This window comes from Camelina sativa, chromosome 7 (genome assembly GCF_030686135.1).
Source record: "Camelina sativa cultivar CO46 ecotype springtype chromosome 7, ASM3068613v1".
Taxonomy (NCBI): Eukaryota; Viridiplantae; Streptophyta; class Magnoliopsida; order Brassicales; family Brassicaceae; genus Camelina; species Camelina sativa.
The window spans coordinates 3,783,906-3,806,265 of record NC_141886.1 but is presented as its reverse complement, the minus strand read 5'-3'; the positions used below and the strand labels follow the sequence as shown (position 1 = coordinate 3,806,265).

Here is a 22,360-nt window from a genome sequence, read left to right as displayed (position 1 = left end):
ACCTTGGTGGTAAAAACGCATAATCCTTGAACATGATGCATTTTATAATTAATACCAAATTGCTGGAAAAGACGCTCAATTCTCTGTTGTTTCTGCGAATCCTGCAGGTAACAATAGGAAGTAGTAATGTGATTGAACAAAATAAAATATTATTAACAACCATCCATGATAGCAAGTGAAGGTACATAACCCATATTTAACATTTTTGTAAAAAAAAGCTTCATATTTTCAATGACAAAAGAAAACCCTACTTTGTCCACAAAACGACACACCTTCAGAATCTCTCCTGTGTAGTGTCGGTTGCCAGGTCTTTCCACTTTTCACTAACATCGTCGAGAAACAAGTGTTACATTGATTTTACACATGAGGCCTGGAACACAAACTCAAGATACAACATTTGAACAAGAGGATGAACTACTTCAGAAGAACTCAGCACTGGTACAAGAAGATTTACACAGGATTAGAAGGCCCAAGAAGCTTCTACAAGATCAAAGAGCTTCATGTTTACAATAGGAATGTAAACATGAAGAAAGAGGGAAATTTCCTAATTGATAAAGAAAAAAGGAAATTGTCCAATTCCTATTAGGATTAGAATAGGTAGTTTGCCATTGTGTGGCATAGGCCTAGTTCTATAAATAGGGTGTGAAGGCTGATTGTAAGCCTTAGCACAAACAAGATAAAGTTAACCTAGCTACTAAGTTTTAGTCTTTAAGAAAAGAAAAGAGCTAAGAACTTAGAGAGAGCGTGAGGGTTCTTTAAAGAAAGTTTTGAGAGATTAGAAAATTGTTTAGAACAAACTTGTAAACAGATTTTCTATTAATCAAAAGAGGTTTTAAAGAAATCATTGTTTCATTGTTCAGATCATAAGTTCTCACACTTTTAATTGGTATCAGAGCAACACTTGTTCGGATTACTACAGGTGAGATTCTGCGGACAAGATGGAGAGCTACGGAGATCTGATCAACAACAACAAAGTCATCTTGGATGATGGAAACTATGGGTTTTGGAAGTCAAGGATTAAATCCACCATATGAGGTATTGATCGTCTTGCTTGGAAGACTGTTCTAGAAAAGTGGGAGGAACCGACGATCAAGGATGAATCAGGCAAGAAAATTTCCAAACCTGAGGCAGACTGGACTGATGAAGAACAAAAGAGATAAAAGTACAACTCAAGAGCGTTAAGTGCTATTCATTGCAGTGTTTGGAGAAAACAGTTTGAGTTGATTCAGGGATGTGAAACTGCTAAAGAAGCATGAGATATCCTTCAAATTCATTATGAAGGTACAACAAAAGTGCAGAGTTCAAGAAAGGATATGTTGGCCTCTAGATTTGAGAATCTAAGGATGGAGGAGCATGAATCGATTTCAGACTTTAGTTCAAAGTTGAGTTCTCTAGCACAAGAAGCCTTAACTCTTGGGAAGACTTATAAGAATCAGAAGTTAGTCAAAAAGTTTTTAAGGTGTCTTCCATCAAGGTTCATGGGATACAAAACAGCTTTAACGGTCTCTCAAGATTTAGACAATCTCAGTTATGGTGAAGTGGTCGGAATGCTATAGGCACACGAGATGGAACTTAATGGAATTAAGAAACCAAAAGGAATAGCTCTAGTAGTTAGCAAAGAAATAACTGATCAAGGAGAAGAAGATGTTGTGAGCCTGTTGGTAAGAATATTTGATCGAGCTTTAAGAAGGATAGAACAAGGTCAAGGTCAAAAGAAGAGTAATTCATTCAAGAAGACAAGTGAAGACAAAAAGGCTGATATCCAGTGTCACGAATGTAAGGGATATGGTCATTTTATTCGAGAGTGCCCAAAAATCAAGTTGCGAGATGCAAAGTGCACAATCTATAAAGGGACTGGACACACACATGAGGAATGTGTGAGTAACTCTAAAGCCAAGAAAGAAAAGTCTATGATTAGCATGGAGAATGAATCAGATAGTGATAGCAGCAGCGAAGAAGAGCTCATTAATTTAGTGGCTATGGTGGGAATCACTGAATTTGAGAATGGGGAAGAGGTAACTGATTCAGAATCAGATGGAGAAGAAGTTCTTGACATTGTTCAGAGTTACAAAGAAGTGCGAAATACACTTATTTCTCTAGGAAAGGAAAATCAAGGATTGATAAATGAAAAACTTCGTTTAGAAGCACTTGTTATGTCTTTACAGAATGAGTTGGTGGACGAGAAAAAGCTTGCTAAAGATTCGCTAGATCTGATGAAAGAGAAGTTGGTCTTATCGGCGAAAGCGGACAAGCTTGAAGAAGAGCTACTTAAAGAAAAGAAAAAATCCGTAGAACTACAATCTGAATTAGATCAACAACATAGGATGATTCATATGTTTGCAGGAACAAAGCAACTTGACAAGATTTTGATCTATAGGAGAACTGAGAAGACTCATAGAGGATTAGGCTTTAATGAGAACAAGGGAACTAAATCACAGACAACCAAATTTGTATCTGCTGGAGCCTATCAATCTGAGAAGGAAGCATCTACTGGTGGTTCTAATGGATCTTTGAGTTGTTATTTTTGTGGAAAAAATGGTCACTACAAACGGTTTTGCTACAAATTCTGGCAGAAGGTCTGTATCTTAAAGCAACAAGGAAAATTCTTCTGGAATGGAGTTAAAAGACAAGTTTGGATGAAGAAAGCTGACCTATATCAATCAGGATCAATGGCAGCTTATGGATCAGGGTTTAGATGCAATATGGTCATGATTACTGAAGAACAAGAAGAAACGGAACCAAGTTGCAATATGGCTATGATTACTGAAGAACAAGAAGACACAGAGCCTTGGTTTTTTTATAGCGGTTGTTCAAGACATATGACTGGAACCAAGAGTAATCTACAGAATATTAAGAAATTGAAAGGAGGTACAGTAACATTTGGAGATGGAAGTCATGGTTTCATACAAGGCAAAGGTATAACACGTGATACAGAGCTTCCACAGCTTGAGAATGTCTATCTAGTTCAGGGATTGCGTGCCAACCTGATATGTATTAGTCAACTCTGTGATGAAGGATTGTCAGTCTTATTTACAAAGGTTGATTGCAAAGCATTGGATGAATCAGGTAATGTCAAGTTATATGGTGTGAGATCTAGAAATAATTGTTACATGTGGGAGAAACATTCAATCAAATGCTACAGTGCTCAAGGGAGTATAGATCTCTGGCATCAACGACTTGGTCATATGAATACAAGAAATCTTACTACACTCGTGAATAAAGAGATAATTCGAGGAGTACCTAAGTTTAAAGGTGAAGACAATATGGTGTGTGGACCGTGTAATCAGGAAAAACAAGTCAAGATTCAGCACAAAAAGGTTCCAGATGTTCAGTCAAATTCGGTTATGGATCTGATTCATATGGATTTGATGGGACCAATGCAGGTGGAAAGCTTAGCTGGAAAGAAGTATGTGTTTGTACTAGTTGATGATTATTCCAGATACACTTGGGTTCGTTTCATCTGTGAGAAGTCAGATACTATAGACAGCTTCAAGATTTTAGCTTTAATGAACGTGGAGGAATCAAGAAAATACGAAGTGATCATGGTGGAGAATTTCAAAATGAGGCTATGAAGGAATTTTGTGAACAACATGGGATTGCACATCAATTCTCAGCACCAAGAACTCCACAACAGAATAGGATGGTAGAAAGAAAGAATAGAACTCTTCAGGAAATGGCAAGGGCAATGATTCATGGAAACCAGGTTCCTAAGAAATTATGGGCTAAAGCTTTGAACACAGCATGCTATATAGTTAACAAAGTCTATGTACGAAGAGATATGACAAAGACGTCTTATGAGTTATGGAAAGGCAAAACACCAAATCTGAGCTACTTTCATGTTTTTGGGTGCAAATGTTATATCTTAAATGACAAGGATTATCTTGGTAAATTCGACTCTAGAAGTGATGAAGGCATGTTTCTTGGTTATGTTGAAAGTAGTACAGCATTTAGAGTATACAACAGATGTACAGGTCTTATTATGGAATCAGTCAATGTGGTTTTTAACGATCAGTTTGTGGTTGTACGAGATAATGATGACTCAGACAGTGATGTAGAATCAGCAAGTATTAGTGAAACGCATGATGATCATTCTGAATCAAATAGTTCTGCACTTGTTCCAAAACCGGAAAAAGTCCAGCAAGTACATAAGAATCATTCAATCTCTGATGTTATTGGAGATTTGAACGAGAAGATGAAGACTAGAGGGGTTAAAATTGATTTTAAGAAGATGACAAGTCACTTTACAATTCTAGAAACATTTTTCTATGAGTGTTTTGTGTTAATGATTAAACCAAAGAATCATATTGAAGCAGTTCAAGATGATTTTTGGATTATTGCTATGGAAGAAGAACTAGAACAGTTTGAGCGTAATGATGTTTGGGAGCTGGTTCATAGACCAACTGATGTGAATATCATTGGAACTAAAAGGATTTTCAAGAACAAGATCGATGAGAGTGGAGTTGTGGTTCGAAATAAAGCAAGGTTAGTTGCACAAAGGTATAATCAGATTGAAGGAGTGGATTTTGAAGAAACGTGGCTCTTGTGGCAAGACTTGAATCTATAAGATTGTTTTTAGGAATGGCTTGTATTATGAATTTCAAAGTTTTCCAGATGGATGTCAAGAGTGCTTTTTTGAATGGGGTTCTACAAGAAGAGGTATATGTTGAACAACCCAAAGGTTTTGAAGATCCAATTAGACCTGATTATGTTTACAAATTAAAGAAAGCACTTTATGGATTGAAGCAAGCTCTAAGAGCTTGGTATGAAAGGCTAACCAGGTTTCTCATGGAAAAAGGCTACGACAGAGGTAGTGTAGATAAGACACTGTTTGTCTTAGAGCAAGAAGATGATATCATGATGGTTCAAATATATGTTGATGATATTATTTTTGGGATTACTTCAGAAAAGTTGGTAGACCACTTTGTAAAGAATATGACACAAGAATTTGAGATGAGTCTGGTTGGTGAGCTGAAATATTTTCTTGGGTTGCAGATTACTCAATCAGATCAAGGGATTTTTATTTCACAAAGTACCTATGCTAGACAACTTCTTAAGAAGTTTCAGATGGATAAGTGCAAAGAAGCTTTGATACCTATGAGTACTTCATTGAAACTATCAAAAGATGTTGATGGTAAGGATGTAGATGTCAAGCAATACAGAGGAATGATTAGGAGTTTACTATATCTTACCGCTAGTAGACCAGATTTGAGTTTTAGTGTGGGTATATGTGCAAGGTATCAGTCAAAACCAAAACAGTCTCATCTTGAAGCAGTCAAGCGAATTATCAAGTATGTAAAAGGAACTGTTGATTTTGGGATTTGGTACTCTAAAGGTTCAAACAAAGGGTTGGTTGGTTATTGTGATGCTGATTATGCAGAAAGTGTAACAGATCGAAAGAGTACAAGTGGGGGTTGTTTCTCTCTAGGCAACAATTTAATAGCCTCGTTGAGTAAGAAACAAAATTCAGTGTCCTTGTCTACAGCTGAATCAGAATATATAGCAATGGGGAGTTGTTGTACTCAGTTATTGTGGATGAAGTAGATGTCAGCAGATTATGGTATGGATTCAGGGGAGTTACAAGTATATTGTGATAACAAAAGTGCAATTGATATCTCTAAGAATCCAGTTCAACATTCAAGAACCAAGCACATTGATGTGAGACATCACTTTATCAGAGAACTGGTTGAAAGAAAACAAGTTTTGGTTGAGCATGTTGATACTGAGGAACAATTAGCTGATATTTTCACAAAAGCTCTTGATTTTAATCGATTCTCTACCTTGAGAAATTCAATTGGTGTTTGTGAGATGTGAATCATTCACAAGATGGGTCGATAGCTGGTACCGGAGAAGATAGGGTTGTTAATGTTGGTACAGTTTGATTTTAGACATGAAGGTTCTGGTTTTGGTTTATTAAAAAACCGAGGATTGATGGCTGGGATACTGTGAAAGTTTTGCTCGAGATATGAGAAAATATTATGATTTTTGAATTTTACTAAAATTGAAAAATAAAATATTTTGTTAAGATTTGGGCATTAAAACAAGGAAGAAAAGTCGAGAGTCTCTACAACTTCGTCCTAATCGAAAAGTTTTTTTTGAAAGAGAAAAAAAAAAAAAAAAAAACCCTAGCGACAATGGTGGGTGCGACTCGAAGTGGTTTGGTGCGAAGAGGAAGAAATCAGGAGATGTCTCGAAGTGTTGGTAATACTAATCGACCTCAGTTGGTTGATGATTCAAGTGATGTTGAAGAAGTTCAACCAAGAATTGTGCCATATGGATCCGACAGCGATGATGATTCATCTCAAAGTGAATCCGAGGAGAATCAAGTAGATCAAGGGGTAGATGATCTCGAAGGAGAAAATCCAATTGATGACGAGGTGGAGTTTATTGGCAAGCAAAAAAAAAAAGGATCCTGTTTCGGAGTGTGATACAGAAATTGGGGTTGAAGAAATCTCTGTACAAGAGCAGATTGAGAGACATGCAGAGAAGCAGAGGAGCAAGAAACAGAGAGAAGTGGCATCCGCTAGCAAGAAGAAATCAGATTGCAAGTCGAAACGACCAAGATCCGCAGAACCAAGTGCTAGAAATGTTCGGGCTAAATCTGGGTTTCAATCTGATGTGTTTGTCTCCAAAGCAGCGAAATTAAGGTACTCTCAGTTCTTTTCTAGGAATTTTACGGCTGAGAGACAATTGGATATGTCTAAAAAGAATGAATTTGGATTCATTGAGATGATAGTGTCGTTAGGACTTGGAGCTACAGTTCATGATCCTTTGGTGTAAGTCAAAGAGATTATTTGTGAATTTTATGCAAATTTGCCAAATGGAAAGGCTAGGGATGGTGTTCAAGTGTTTGTGAGGGGACATTGGTATGAATTTTCTCCTAAGGCAATTAATCAAGCTTTTAGTATTGCACCTTTGACTAGAGCTGAGAAGAAAGTTGATGCAGCAATAGATAAGTTGAGTACGGATGAACTTGCAGAGTTTTTAAGTGGTGAAGACAAGTAAACTTGGGCTAATTTAAAAGTTGCGGATCTACCTGAGGAGAGTGCAGCTCTTTTAATGTTGGCAGCATACAATTGGGTTCCCTCGAAACACAGGAATCATCTTTCGGTTAAGCGAGCTGGGGTAGTTTACAAGATTATCAAGGGCATCCGGTTTGATTTTGGGCAGTTGATTTATAATCAGATTATGAACATCAGCTGGAAAGATCATACTCGCTATGTGGTATTTCCGAGAACAATTTTTGAAAGTCTTAGAGTTCAAGAAGGTCCGCTTGAGTGGTCAGATGAAGAGGAAGATGTGTATGTTGAGTTTTATACAAAGGATGATAGAACAGGACATATCTATGATGTTAAGCATAAACTGATTCCAAAAAGTAAAGAGTCAACACCAGTATCTCCAGATAGCAGGCAACCTGATGAGGGAGTTTCTTCTACTTCTGAGGTTATTCAGTTGGGTAGCATTCGTGTGCCACACATTGGTCAAGAGGATGTTGAGATTTTGTATGAAGCATTGGTTGATACAGCATAAGCTTTGCAAAGGCTTACGGAAGTAGTACAGAGGCTCATACAGAATCATCCACTATCCAAGATGATTTAAGATGTTTTTTTTTCTCAAGCAAGGGGAGAAGGCGCTGGGCTGAGATTCTGGGGGAGTGTTTTTTTGTGTTTTTGTAAGCTGGTCTGAGATTCTGGGGGAGTTTTGTATTTTCATTAAAACTTTCAACTTTCAGCGATCATGTTGGTTCATTATGTTTGAATGTTTGACTATGGTTTGGTGATCATTTTGGTTTATGTTTTGAACGGTTGACTATGGTTCAAAGTTATATGTTTTAAGTCTAAACCAACAACAAAATTCTTATGCTTAAGAAGCACAAAGTTAAAAAGGGGGAGATTGAAGATGCAACATTTGAACAAGAGGATGAACTACTTCAGAAGGACTCAGAACTAGTACAAGAACAGAGTATCAAGTTATTTATGTCGACAATTATAAAGCTGGAAGATTTACACAGGATTAGAAGGCTCAAGAAGCTTCTAGAAGATCAAAGAGCTTCATGTTTACAATAGGAATGTAAACATGAAAAAAGAGGGAAATTTCCTAATTGATAAAGAAAAAAGGAAATTGTCCAATTCCTATTAGGATTAGAATAAGTAGTTTGCCATTGTGTGGCATAGGCCTAGTTCTATAAATAGGGTGTGAAGGCTGATTGTAATTCTTAGCACAAACAAGAGAAAGTTAATCTAGCTACTAAGTTTTAGTCTTTAAGAAAAGAAAAGAGCTAAGAACTTAGAGAGAGAGTGAGGGTTCTTTAAAGAAAGTTTTGAGAGATTAAAAAATTGTTTAGAACAAACTTGTAAACAGATTTTCTATTAATCAAAAGAGGTTTTAAAGAAATCATTGTTTCATTGTTCAGATCATAAGTTCTCACACTTTCACAACTACCCATCATCAGTGTGCCATGAGAAATAATAAAAACACAACAATACCAACTCATTGTAGAACAAATTATATATAAATCAAATCAAAACCTAGTTCGTCTATGGTAGAATCTTGATGTTTTCCATAATACAACAAAGCTACAGAACATAAATAAATTCATGAGAAGGAACACATCCTTTATCAATGTTCAAGTTGTAAGTAAGTTCCCAAAACAACCTAAGCAAACTCTATACGCTTAGCGTTTCACAAATCTACACACTTGTTGAGTGGCGAGAAAATTTCACCCTTGATTTTGAATAGTCACGGCCATCAATACGATTATCCATCGGATCCGGAAACATATCTTTGCCATCCACTTTGATTGACGCAACTTCCTACAATGAATTAAATTTGAAGTGACTTGAAGTGGTATGGAGACTACATTTGCGGGGGAAGTTGTGGTGGTGACTGGTGATGGAGGAGGATTGATCATTAGAGAGTTTTTTGTGTCCATTTTTGTTAATTTGACGAAAATGCAAAAAAAAACAAATTAATGGAAAGTTTAGGGTAAGATTGGAAAAAATAAAGGGATGATAAATGAAGGGATAATTCTCAGTGGTAAAAAGAGTAAACAAGTGAAGACAATGAGGGGATTTTCGCCAATTTAGCTATTTTAAGTGGAGAGATATGATAAAAGTTATATGTTCCGTGCCATTGAAGGTAACCCATCCGAGATCAAAGGCTTCACTACCAAAGTACTAGATTATTAGAGAGAGAGAGAGAGAGAGAGAGAGTTACAAAAACATAATTTGGTCCTAATTTGGGAGGATTAGCAACAAAAATCTAAAGCCCTCACTGTTGAGCTAGAGGGTCATCAGCAGGGTCATAGTCAAATTCTTGATTTTTTTTGACAAATATGCCTTTAAGTCGCTTCTTCTTCGACGCTTCTTCTGATCTACTTACATATTTGTGTGCCTTCGCGAATCTGCAGTCATTGATCACCATAGTAATCACAATATGAAATCCCCCTAACTCTCACAAAGCACCAATACGAAATAGCTAGCTACTAGTACTCACCTGCGGAGATTCTTCTTCGATAGGTATCTTTGTTTTGCAACCTCTCTCATTTGTTTTTAAGCGATCATCAATGGATCTTGTAGAAATGGTGCTACGACTTTTTGTTGATGATATGAAGATGTATCAGCTGAATAGAGTGTTGTGCTAATCAGGAAGCTGCATCAGATCACAGACGCCTGAGTTGCTGACATGGATGTGTGAGCTGACATGGCAAGACATGAGTGGATGTGATGATGTGTCGAGGAAAGTTGATGACTTGGCATTGAAGATAAAGACGAGATTGTTCTTGGAGATATGAAGAATATTCTCCACAACAAATAAGGAAAGGGTAAGCTTGAGCAGCAAACATTTTTCTTATCCTTGGAGATATGAAGAATATTCTCTACAACAAATAAGAAAAAGATAAGCTTGAGAGCAAACAGTTTCCTTCTCCCTTGATAATTGGAGATTCATCTTCTAGGGGTTCTCAAGTCGTGTATATATGTTCTAGGAGTAGGCCACGAGCCAATTTGAGCACTCTAGAATATTGATACGTTTTTAAACTTCGAAGCCACAAAAATAAGACTTAGAAGGGGTGTTCCCAGTTCTCTGTGACGTTAATCAGGGAGGTGATTAAGTGCGCTGAGAATTGTTTTTCTTTCTCTTAGATCTACACTTGTGAGAGTTTATATAGAAAAGAGAGAGGTTTTATTCTCTTAGATCTACACAGGTGTGTGTTTAGATAAAAAAGAGAGGCTTAGATTCATTCTTAGTCGGGACCAATCCTATTGGGTAGAATAGGTTGAGTAAGGACCGAGACAAAATTATATCATTGTAAGAGATAAATTTTGTTAATAAGATTAAATAGAAAAGCATTGGCTTGACGCGTTCCAAGTGTAAATCAGTGTGTTGTGCTTCTCTATACCTTAACATCAGCCTCTTGGTTTGATGATGAAGATAGTAACTATAAACAAATCATAATATTAAGACTGTTATATTAATTGCAACTATATATATATATCTCAAACTCAGAGGATTTATTGGATGTGGATGTTTGATATTTATTACCTTTGTATAATGGGAACGGAAAGAGCCTATGTTGAACTGATTTGAGCTAGATTGTTGTTGACTAGAATCAGCTGAACTACGAGGCTCGTTGAATCCAAAATTGAGAGGTGGTAATCTGAACAAGTTCTCTGTTTCAGTGGAGGCCAAATCAGTGAAACACTCTGCTTCTTCTTCGTCTCTTCTGCAAATTTAAATGATATCTCTTTATCAGAAAAATAACACTATAACTTTCATCATATTATTAACTATAAAATAAAAGAAAAATCAATTTAAATAATACTTTTATTTGAAAAACATAGTAGTGTAATATCTTTAAAAAAGAACTAACAAATTAAGTACATTGGAAAAATATGTAAATTTTTACATTTTTTTCTACAAAAGTTACTCAAAAAACTTATATTTTTAAACATATATATACACTAAATATACATACATAACATATATAACCACACCAAAAAAAAAGTGGAACCCCTAGAAAATGGGAACCCCATTCAAATGTTTCATATCAATGAACTCAGGTCCGGTTATGTTCTTTATACGTTCTTTATTTGATAACGGGAATTAGACCATTAAGTAAACCGAAATAAACCACCTCTACCGAGGGGAGGTTGATTATGGTTTATTTTTTATTATTGTTTTTCTTTCAAATATTGGAACCTTCAGTGAAGTCATTCAATAACAAAAAAAAAAAAGTTATTAAGGATGAAATTATCTAATCCTTCGATTATTTATTTTAGAAAAAAATGTTAGCATTGTATCTTTTTCGAATGAGATTTTCAATTAATTGAAAACAAAATCTAGTTAACGTGAAAACTTTAACTAATATACAACTAAGCATACTCTTAAGCTTTTTTATCTCCTATACTCTCTTTCAAAATGTATATGATTCAGTATCATATCTTTGTAAAACGTTTTATGCATTTTTAATTGGACACCCTTGCACAAAAGAAACACCTAATATATATTTGATAAATCGTTTCAATTCTTATTCGCTACAACTAACACTACTACTATTTCACTTTAACTTATCGGAGTAAACGAATAATTTCCAAATTTTCTTGCCATTTAAGGCATTAAAAGTGTACTTATATGAGTGGTAACAATGTAATATTTGAGAATAAACGGATAATATACATACAAGGCAAATACTAAAATACATAAAAGAGCACCCAAAAAACCAACAACAGACGGTCTCATATACAAGAAACATAAGAAAGTAAACACAAACGACATTTCCCTCAGCAAACAAATCTCTCCCCACTTAAAAGAAACACTTAGAACAAATGAAGCATCATAGCGACCATGACTCCAAATCCCAAAACAAGTGTTTTTGCAGCGGAGGAGGAGTCAACAGGAGAGGTGCCTGCTCCGGCAAGATCAGCCGTTGGGCCACTAGTACTGGAAGGAAATGTCCCGACGGTTTTGGTGGTTGTACTGCTGCTAGAGCTACCTGGTGAGCCTGGGACCAAGGGCAGAGAAGTCCCCGCTGCAGCTGCCGGAGATAGTGCCGGGGAAAGTGCCGGAATGAGAGGCAGAGAGGAGGCAGGAAGTGGAGTAGAAGAAGATGGAGAGAGAACAGGGACGGGGTTAAGAGGTAACAGAGGTTGGATAGGTAGAACAGAAGAAGGTGAAGGCGCGTTTAGAGATGGGACAGTGTTTGGAAGCGGTGCTGTTGGTGCTGCATTCGCGGTTGGAACAACGTTTACTTCGAGTTTCATCCCTTGGCTACAATGTCCCGGCATCCCACAAATAAAGTACCTAGACGAATTGATCCAGAGTTTATCTTATAAGTATATAACAATATTGCTATAACATATAAAACAATCATATTTTCTTGATTTGTATGTTTGTAGAGTATATTAACCTTTTTCCAGGGGTGGTGAGAGGAACAATGGAGTTTCCATTAGCGAACGTTATAAGCGGTTTAACCGATTGACAGCTATCGAATTCGGGTTTTGTGACTTCAACAACGTCGTGGAACGTAGCAGGGTAGGAGAAAACTGGTTGAAGCAAAAACAGAGATTTGTTTCTTTTAGTTGTTGATGATGTTGAAATAAAAGTTTAACATAAGAGATATATGATTAATTACCAAGATTGTCTCCGACAGCAAATGTTTGTGCTGCAGCCCAAGTTCTAAGACTAGTTCCTACAGTCCAGCCACTAGGACCACCAATGGTATGGTCTGTAGCTACTGTTAAACCGATGAGTGTAGTCGCGAGGACCGAGATTATGATCAGCATATCTCTGGATGCCATTCTCTTCTTCTTTTTTTTCTTTCTTTGAGGGGAAGGTAACAAGAGAATTTAAAGAGAGACTAAGAGATGATGATGTTTGGTGCTTCACATTTGGTGTCAAATGTGTGTATATATAGTGGTTAAAGAAAGATAAATGATTAAGAAGATTCTTTTTCTGATAAGAGTTGGTAAATAATAAACTTGTGTTTGTATCTGTTGAGAGTTAGTATTTATGTTGGGTTAAGTAGAGAACTAATAATAGATCAAGTAAGTTTTTTTTTTGTTTACCTAATCCACTAGAAACCAGACAATGTTCATGGTGCTACACTTGTCCCAAACCAGTTTAGTTGCACCTAAAGCAAAAGAGATAAACTTATAAAGCATTAAAGAAACTCGCTTTGTATTAAAACAGGTGTGGTTTATATTAATCCAAGAGAATAGTCTAAAGACAATTACACATCTTGCTGTACATTATGGAGCCAGTGTAGTAGTCTCTCTCTCTGTAATGGAAGTTACAAGTTACAGTATAAGTAACAGAGTACTCTGTATGTGTTGTTGTTATTCAAAACTTTTCAGAACTTAGCACAAAAAAACAACAAGAACGTTGAGATTTTTATACACCGGGGCTGTGACTATGAGCAAGTAATTTCTCATGTTCGTTGTTGATATCGTTCTGGAGTGAAAGAGGATTAGACTGATGAGAAGTCTGCTTAGGATTGTTGATTTTGTACCACACATTTTCTATACGGAAGAACGCCCACTGGAACCGCCTGTAAATCTCCAAAGCAGTGATGATGAAGACTGTGATATAGTTGTTACGGAGATGAGCCGATAACTTGTATGTCCATGTCCACCTTAGTACCAGATTGCTTCCGATTACCCATATATATACCTGCAAAACCCAAGATGATTCAGAGAGATAGCTAGTTATAGTCTTATAGATATAAGATGCAGTGTGGTTGGAAATTTAATGAGAACAAGAAACTATATAGTACCCAACGGCGTCCATATAGTAGATGTGAGAAAAGATTTGGTCTGCTGAATTTGAAAATCCGAGTGAAGACACTACAAGCAAGAAAGTGATAAGAAATCTAAAAACTGACAAGTCATTCCAAGATTGGAGAAACCTGTTTTTAAAATTATTGTACCTTAGATCCCAATCACGTAATATATCCCAAAAGAAGGAGAAGAAAGTGTTAGCTAGACCAGAGAGGATCCATGCCGGCTGAATGGAGTAAGTCCATGTATCCGGATCAATAAAATACTTGAGGGCTGAGAGAAAGATGACAGGCACCGCCGTTAGATATTTCCCAGCTGAAATAAGAAACAAAAGGGGAGAGATATTAGACGTCTAGCAAAAGCCAAACACAAAAGAACCAGTCTCGTATTTGAGATTCTTACCATTGTAGATGTTTGCAATGTCCTTGCTATCTCTGTACTGACGAATGCATTGGAACAGCCGGAAAAGATAAGGTAGAACGAGAACCAAGGGAATTGCAGTGGAATGACTCCCACAAACCGAATCGGCTTCAAACCATGCAATAGTAGCAACCTACAATGAAACATATCAGATTCACTGAATATGGAATGGATAATGCAATCATAAGGAAGAGGGAAACTCACTGACCTGTCGATGGACCATGCGACATACTGAACGTTCTAAGTCCGATAAAACCTGCACAAGAAATTTGTTGTTATTCCAACAATTCCATTCAATATATAGAGGAAGGATAAACAAGTGTGTTACCTTTGACAGAGAAGTCAAGATATCAGCTAGGAAGAAGTCCGAGAAAGTCACTGCCTGTTCGTGATACACCAAAATGAAAATTAGATGATGTAAGGAAGTCTTCAACAGAAACAACAGCACTACTTTTTACCTGCACCGGGAAGAGTATTCGCGAAAATGTCCAAAGCAAGTAGTAGCGAGACGACATGTAGAAGATATCGAAAGGGATTATCAAAATGATCACAGCTGAGAAATACAAAACTACCTGAAAACATCCGAAAAAGGTTGTTCCATGAACAAATAGAATCAAAATTTCTTTTAAACAACTTTAAGATAAGAGAAGATGCATCTATTACACTGGTTGAGATGCAGCCAACTTTACGTCTCCGTGTGAGTATAGATACAGATATGCAGTCATGCTAGTCAATGTAGCTATTGTCATCCACCTGGCACACTGTGACACACCGGTTACATAAAATGTAATCAGATGAAAAGAAAAATATGTACAAATGATATGACTAAGAATTGTATACCTTCCATATCTCTCTGTGACTAAGATGATCTGGTCCTAGGAAAAAGATTGCTGCATAATCGACTCCAGAACGAGAAAAGACCCACAAATTAACACCCCAGAGCCAGACCATCAGTGTCTATACAAAATAGCATACATCAGGAGACACACGTAAATCTTTTTGCCTTAGTAATTAGAGAGGAAAATGAACTTACAATGAGAAGGAGAGGGTTATAATACAGAAATGTCTCATAGAAGAAGAGTTCTCGCGATTCTATTCCCATTTTCATTACAGATTCCCATCCAATCTGCAAGTTTTTAACATTATTGTATATTTGCCAAAACTGAAAACTCAAACGATGGCTTCAAATCAAAAGCTAAGGTCATTTTTTGCAAGAACAAGAATTCAAAATCCAACCTTTCCACAAACATAAAGACCACCAATATACAGAGCAACCTGGAGAGTCAAGATTGCGAATCTAAAGTCAGCGAGAAACTATGAAACCAAGCAAGGGAGCTCCTTCCATGTATTATTAAACAAACGTGCTACAAAATCAAACTCTAAAGAAAAAGTCTAGGAACACAGAGCAAAAAAAATGAAGAATACTTTGAGACTTTGAAGGAAGACAGGAGTTCGGAGTTTCGCAAATGCACTTAGAAACAAACTTGCATTCTTCAAGTCATTATCTCCTGTCGAAGAATACAGCAAACCATCCAGAAAAAAAAAAAAAGGTAATCAAAATTACTTGATTCTTTTCTGGTAGCCAAAGGATAACAAACCAAAAAGAGAGTAAATAGCTCGAACCAAGATTAGTGACGATGTGTCTACTAGCAGATTTGCGCAAGTGAGGATTATTCACAGGCACAGACAAGACACCCCCAAACATAGATGCCAAAGACAAAAAAAAACCTTCCTCTGTCTCGTTTTGTTTCTGAAACCAATGACATAGCTTAAAAAAAAAACTGAACTCTTACAAAATTCAACTAAACTACTGTATAACAACCATGAAAGTGAAAGCCTTTTCCAACGAAGAAGAAGACAAATGGTACCTTATTTTCTCGCCGATTGCTTCACACTGCTCTCAACATAAGAATTGAGAAATTCAAAACCCTTTTGCTTCCTACTCTGAAACTGAAGGAGGAGGCGGCGTCGCACACACTGCTCAACATGAACAACCGCATCGAGATATTGTTAATCCTAATCGGTTTTTGCTGAAGAAAACAAAAAATCTAGCAAACCCCATCAAAGATTTAATCTGAATCACAAAAAAAAGTTGATGACTTTATTAAAATTGAAGCGGCCGAAAGAGAGACTTCACTAAAATCGGAGATATGAGAAATTAAAAACCTCTCTTTTGTATTTTAGCGGAAAAAAAAAACTAATGAATAAAAAAAAGGAAAAGAGCTCATTTAATTTCCCTCCCGAAAACGTCCAAAATGTAAATTGCATTGAGTTCTTCCTCTATGAACAATTCAAGAGACAGGACAGCAGATCAAAATTATACGTTGTAAGAATTAAGGAAGAAGACTTCGAAGGGCAAAACCCAGAAAAAGGAACAATCAAATAAAGTCCACCTTTTTTCTTTAAATTTGATACCACTCCGAGAGAACTATTTTAAGATGCAAAAAGGGTCCGAGAAAAGGAAACGAAACGTTGTGGCGATTAATAGCAACAAAAAGTTTGTTTTAAAAGAAAACAAAGTTTTGGCTTTTGGTCAACGGCTTATGCAAGTTATTGACTTAAGCAAGTCATTTACGTTATCTCAAGGCAATAATATCTCCTAATTATAGTATTAGATTTTGTTTATAAAATAAATTATCTACAAATTAATTGATACAGTCCGTAGCTCTCTATATATGAAATAATGAACGTTTTCTGAAATTTTCCATTTTTAATTATTTAAATCTCATTTGAAAATTTCTACGTGAAAAAAATACTACTATATATACGTTAATAAAAACACCATGACGTTTAAAGAAAAAAAAAGTCAATGCCAGCACTGTTTTCTTTTGGTCGACAAATTAGATTATGTTGCGTTATAGAGTACTTAATTGTTATTGTACAAATGGCTTAAACGCTGAATTAGCTGAGTAGCCAAAAAAAACTAACAAATAATATAGTTATTTATTAAAAAAATTTAGAAAAATAGAATTAAGGATAGGGTAAATTATTATTTTGGGTTTTTTGATTTAAGGGTAATAGTGGACAGGGATAGACGGCGGTAGTAGTGGACGGTAGTCCGATGGTAAGACAGTGGTATTCTGCGGTGTTCCGGTGGTTCTCCGGTGGTGGTCTGATGGTTCTCCAGTGGTGGTCCGGCGGTTCTCAGGCGATTCTCCAGCAGTTGCCCGGCAGTTCTCCAGCGGTGGTCCAGCGGTAGTGGTTAGAGGAAATCTAAACTCTAAAGGATAGTACATTGAGAACCCTAGTGATAATGGTGGTAAAGAGGTGATGGTGATGGTGGTAGGAGATGGTGGTAGTGATGAGAAGAAAATAACTAGGGCAAAAACTGGCAAAAACTGTCATTAATACATAAATATAGAAAATATAATTAATTGATGGTTAGTTTGTGAATTATAGTTTTTTTTTGGGTTATACAACCCAATTCCCCTCGATTGAAATGATCACCCACATTGGTGACAAAGAAAAAAAAACGTAACTAATTAACCATAACTCAGGATGGTTATTTGATTTCTTCTAGTCAATGGTCCTCCATGCGACGACCGAGTGGTTAAAATGTCAATAATGTTTTCTCTCTATAGGAAAAAAATATATCACTTGTAAATTCGATATTTAGAGTGATAGATTTTGTATTCCTCAAAGACACACATAAATGTACATGGTCAATGTCTCCTCCGATAATATAGCTAGGTTGAAGAAAGAGTCCTCATTTGCTCCACTTATTTATTGTTTCCAGGCACAGAAAATAACCTCTTTGCAATTTGCATAAACGAAATCCTAGTAAAAATATCAGAAGAAGCTATTTTACTTTTTACCAACGGGTAACGAGTTTATTTTCACAATTCACTGAGATTACTCTTTGCCCGTGAGTCCATTTACCAACGATTTTCTAAAATTCGATTTTTGTCTAATGATTCATCATTTATTTTAAATGTACCCGGAACTTTTATTTTATTTTGTTTTCTATCCCCTTCCTATTAAAATTTTCAATTTCCCCAGATCAACAACTCTCTAATTACACCCCCCACCCCCTCGCCCCCAACCCACTACTCCCGCCGTCGCCACCAGGACATCCGCCATCTCCGCCACAAACTTGCATGTAATCTCCATAAACCCTATAATAATTGTAGGCAGTGGAAGTATAAAGTATCGGATTCTCTTAAGTGAGAGTAGAATCAAAGAATAAACCGAAGGAAGTCCATTGGTTTCTGGAAAATTCGGAGGACATGGCGAATAGTAAGTACGAGTACGTGAAGTCCTTCGAAGTGGAAGACGAAGTTATGTTTCCCAATCTGATAGTCATCCGCATTGATGGCCGTGATTTTTCCAGGTACCAGCAAAATTCTCTAATTCCAACAGTGTACATTTGTGTTTCCTTACTCCCTTTCACTTCTTAATTACTACTGTTAGATTCGCCCAAGTTCACAAGTTTGAGAAGCCTAATGATGAAACGGCTTTAAATTTGATGAATTCATGTGCATCTGCGGTTTTGGAAGAGTATCCCGATATAGTCTTTGCGTACGGATATAGCGACGAGTACAGGTAGGTACCGTAGTTTACTTTGTCTTTTAGTTTTTGATTCGTATCTGTGACAGGGGTTTTCTTGTTTTCATATAATCATTGTAGCTTTGTTTTCAAGAAAACATCAAGTTTCTACCAGAGGCGAGCTAGGTATTCCATCTGATTTATTTATTTATTTGTTATATGGTTAGTACGATTTTGGGAGATAAAGAAGTGTTATGTTTAGTTTTCTTCTGTATGTTTTTGACATCTACTTTAACTTTTTTTTTTTCATATGCAGTAAGATTCTGTCTTTGGTAGCCTCCTTTTTTGCTGCGGTCTATGTGACGAGATGGAAAGATTTCTTCCCTCATAGAAAATTAGAATATAGTCCTTCATTCGCTTCCAAAGTTGTAAGTTGTGCATCAGTAGAAGTTCTTCAAGTTTACCTTGCGTGGAGACAACTTGACTGTAAGACCTCTTAACATTCTATGGGATTTAAAAAAAAAAAAAAAAAAAATTCTTGATCTACGTTCTGGACATTATTTATACTTGTTGGAGTTTGCATCTAGATCTTCTTACAGCTTCCATTGTTTTTGGTTGCAGGCCACATCACTAATCAGTATGATACATGTTTTTGGATGTTAGTAAAAAGTGGAAAGACCTTAAGTGAAACACATGAGCTCTTGAAGGTGTGTTGTCTATGTTTTTTTTTTTTTTGGTAGGAGCTATGCTGTTTTTTTTTTTTTTTGCCACGGAAAGTATTTAGCACTATGATTAGAATTTTTGATATAGATTATGGTTTTATAGTAATCATATTTTATTGTATGATCACACTACTTCATATTGATGCAGGATACTCAGAAACAACAGAGAAATGAGCTTCTCTTCCAGCAATTTGGTATTAATTATAAAATGCTTCCTGTATTGTTTCGTCAAGGGTCATGCCTTTTTAAGACGAAGGTGATTTTTCTATTATATTATGCTTGCTTTGAGATGTGTTGCATACATATGTATGTAGAAATTTAGAGCTTTCAATTGTTAAGCTGAATCTTTAGGAAGATCAGCAAGTTCATTTTATTCAGTGATTTTGATCGGTGTCCATTGTATGTTTTTTGAATCGGAAATATCAGTTTCTTGAAATCTTGTAAATTTATATAGTCCTGTGTGGCTGCATCTTGCATGTTCAGTAGAAAATCAATTTAAATAGTTAAACATGAAAGTCAGATGTTCTCTTGTTTCAGATTGGTCAGGTTTAATGTATGTTTCGTTATGTGTGGTATTTTTGTTGAATTTTTTCCAGGTGGAAGAAACTGTAAAGCATGATGAGAATGGAAATCCTGTAAAGCGATTGAGGAGAAGGGAAACTTTAGTGCATTCAGAAAGTATTGCCGGAAGAAGCTTTTGGAATGAGCACTCCTCTCTTCATAAGGATCTTGGACATTTTGTACAAGACATTGGCAAAATTGAACCGGATTATGTTAAGTCGTTTCAGTTTGAGAATAGATTATTACCTTTAACTTGGGTTGTGGTTAGGATTGATGGCTGCCATTTTCACAGGTAATATGCTTTTTAGTGTCCGTCTTTTTTCATTGATAGACAATGTGTCTTGCATGGAAGCCTTAGACTTGTTAAAAATTTATGTTCCCTAGGATTTATTTCAGATACAATGCTATATTACGAGTTTATACACTTTTCACTGCTATGGTCAGCCTGTTTCTTACATTGCGATTGCGTTTGTGTAGTGCTAGTATCACTTACAGAGAAGTAGAATTGTAGAACTTATACAGTCGTTCTTGTGTTCTTGTGTAAAACACCTGCCTAGTGCTTGAATAATTACTATCGTCGTTGTGTTGTAAGTGAATCTCATGGAGCTTGCTTGATTTTTGATAGATTCTCTGAAGCTCATGTATTTGAGAAGCCAAATGATGAGCAAGCTCTGAAACTTATGAATTCATGTGCAGTGGCTGTTCTTGAGGAGTTTCAGGATATTGCCTTTGCCTATGGGGTTAGTGATGAGTACAGGTATGTAACTCTCAGCACCTTTAAATCAACTTTACATTTCTTGATATTAATCTCGAGTTCATCTGTGGTTTGTAGCTTTGTTCTGAGGAAGGAATCTGAGCTTTACAAAAGACAGTCCAGGTGAAACTAGATTTCTATCCCCTTAAGTTTCTATGTGGAGAATAAATTTTATCATGTATTTCCTAAATTTTTTCTTGTTCTTTTCCACTGTTGACCATATAACTTAGTTTCAAATATCTATCTTATTGCAGTAAGATAATATCTGCAATTGTATCCTTCTTTACGTCTGCATACGTGATAAGATGGGAAGATTTCTTCCCTCACAAAGAATTGAAGTACCCTCCATCATTTGATGGACGAGCTGTATGCTATCCAACATCAGAGATTCTCCTGGATTATCTAGCTTGGAGACAAGTCGACTGTGAGTATTGTGTGATTAATGATTCACTCGTCTCTCCTGAGAGATATAGTATCGTTAGTTTGAGTTGGATGCTTCCCTTCAGCAATTTCGTTTTGTCTTGCAGGCCACATCAATAATCAGTACAATACATGTTTCTGGATGCTTGTTAAGTCTGGAAAAAGCAAAACTCAAGCCCAAGATTACTTAAAGGTGCTTTGTTATATGTCCTCGTCTAGTAGCCAATGCTCGCTCTTAAGTTCATTGACTAAATTGGTTTGTCACTTAACATTTGGGATTTGGCTCTGTTTCAGGGTACCCAAACACGAGAGAAAAACGAGTTACTTAGCCAGCAATTTGGAATTGAGTACAATTCATTACCTTTAATCTTCCGCATGGGTTCTTCCGTTTTCCGCCTAAAGGTACTTTTGTTATCGTACTCCGAAATTCTAGTGTTTTCTAGCAAAATCTTATTACTTTATTAGAGTGAAGAAAAGAAGGGTCCTCTAAAATTTATTTCTCTTTTGTCAGTTTTGATTTAGAGTGTTCGTGTCTATGCAGAGCATCAAAAAAAAAACTGTCTAAATTAGTTTTTACATTGAGATCATGCAGGAACGTGTTACAGAGGAGAATGGAGAAGTTTCAGGCAAGCAAGTGGAAGAAGAAGTGGTCGTAGACCATTCTAACATTATCGACCAATGTTTCTGGCAACAACGTCCTCACATTCTTAGCTCCTAAAACAGGTATTCTTTGGTACCAAAAAAAGTCTAAAGAGATAATCGAATCAGATTCCGGTCTTATTGTCATAAACCAAAGCTGTAAGCCTGAAATACAACCAACAAAAGAAAAAGTATTGAACCGAATGGTCTACTTTTTTAAAAAAATACTCTTAGTACAGTATATGTTTTCATTATTCAACAATTGTATCTATACATTATCCTAATTTCCTTCAATTTGGCAGTTAAAAATTACAACAAAGATTGTGTTATTAAATTTCCTTTGACTGTTAGGAGAAGAAATGTTAGTGCTTGTTTTGGTAAAATAAAATAGGTTGACTAAAGTGATATAAGGGGTAAATAGAATCTCCAAAAAAAATTGACTGATATGTTTCTTTAATTAAAAGGTAAGTTAATGAATTTGCATACCAAATATACATACTGCTCTATATACTCAAAAATATTAATTTGACCACAATCTAATTCCAAATACAACAATATTTTACTTTAATTTCAAAAGGAATCCCCTT

General features: G+C 36.1%; 4 protein-coding genes across 10 annotated transcripts; 2 read left to right on the top strand and 2 right to left on the bottom strand.

The window, feature by feature from the left end:
• Positions 1 to 1,565: 1,565 nt before the first annotated feature.
• LOC147940804 (uncharacterized) lies at positions 1,566 to 3,572 on the top strand. Its single transcript, XM_087458277.1, has one exon. It carries the CDS (start codon positions 1,566 to 1,568, stop codon positions 3,570 to 3,572), a length of 2,007 nt encoding a protein of 668 aa, XP_087314403.1.
• An 8,057-nt stretch (positions 3,573 to 11,629) lies between these two features.
• LOC104700229 (uclacyanin 1) lies at positions 11,630 to 12,986 on the bottom strand. The gene is made up of 3 exons (XM_010415713.3): positions 12,629 to 12,986; positions 12,404 to 12,539; positions 11,630 to 12,297 (listed from the first exon to the last, which is right to left on the bottom strand). Exons 1-3 carry the CDS (start codon positions 12,792 to 12,794, stop codon positions 11,814 to 11,816), a joined length of 786 nt encoding a protein of 261 aa, XP_010414015.1. The 5' UTR covers positions 12,795 to 12,986; the 3' UTR covers positions 11,630 to 11,813.
• Positions 12,987 to 13,170: 184 nt separating this feature from the next.
• LOC104700227 (uncharacterized) lies at positions 13,171 to 16,703 on the bottom strand. 6 transcript variants are annotated; one of them, XM_087456735.1, is made up of 15 exons: positions 16,586 to 16,703; positions 16,061 to 16,169; positions 15,816 to 15,942; positions 15,618 to 15,700; positions 15,429 to 15,467; positions 15,226 to 15,318; positions 15,033 to 15,149; positions 14,858 to 14,953; positions 14,651 to 14,764; positions 14,521 to 14,574; positions 14,401 to 14,448; positions 14,175 to 14,325; positions 13,922 to 14,087; positions 13,769 to 13,838; positions 13,171 to 13,665 (listed from the first exon to the last, which is right to left on the bottom strand). In XM_087456735.1, exons 3-15 carry the CDS (start codon positions 15,895 to 15,897, stop codon positions 13,387 to 13,389), a joined length of 1,392 nt encoding a protein of 463 aa, XP_087312861.1. In that variant the 5' UTR covers positions 15,898 to 15,942; positions 16,061 to 16,169; positions 16,586 to 16,703; the 3' UTR covers positions 13,171 to 13,386. The 6 variants fall into 6 exon arrangements, with proteins under 6 accessions (XP_087312861.1, XP_019082979.1, XP_087312862.1 ...); XM_019227434.2 differs by having other exon boundaries at positions 16,516 to 16,671; XM_087456736.1 differs by lacking the exon at positions 16,586 to 16,703 and adding an exon at positions 16,293 to 16,339.
• Positions 16,704 to 18,146: 1,443 nt separating this feature from the next.
• On the top strand, positions 18,147 to 22,092 carry LOC104700225 (tRNA(His) guanylyltransferase 2). 2 transcript variants are annotated; one of them, XM_010415710.2, is made up of 13 exons: positions 18,147 to 18,522; positions 18,603 to 18,734; positions 18,819 to 18,863; positions 18,994 to 19,163; positions 19,299 to 19,384; positions 19,548 to 19,655; positions 19,996 to 20,252; positions 20,586 to 20,717; positions 20,793 to 20,837; positions 20,969 to 21,138; positions 21,242 to 21,327; positions 21,429 to 21,536; positions 21,727 to 22,092. In XM_010415710.2, exons 1-13 carry the CDS (start codon positions 18,419 to 18,421, stop codon positions 21,850 to 21,852), a joined length of 1,569 nt encoding a protein of 522 aa, XP_010414012.1. In that variant the 5' UTR covers positions 18,147 to 18,418; the 3' UTR covers positions 21,853 to 22,092. The 2 variants fall into 2 exon arrangements, with proteins under 2 accessions (XP_010414012.1, XP_087312860.1); XM_087456734.1 differs by having other exon boundaries at positions 18,185 to 18,522; positions 20,657 to 20,717.
• Positions 22,093 to 22,360: the final 268 nt, after the last annotated feature.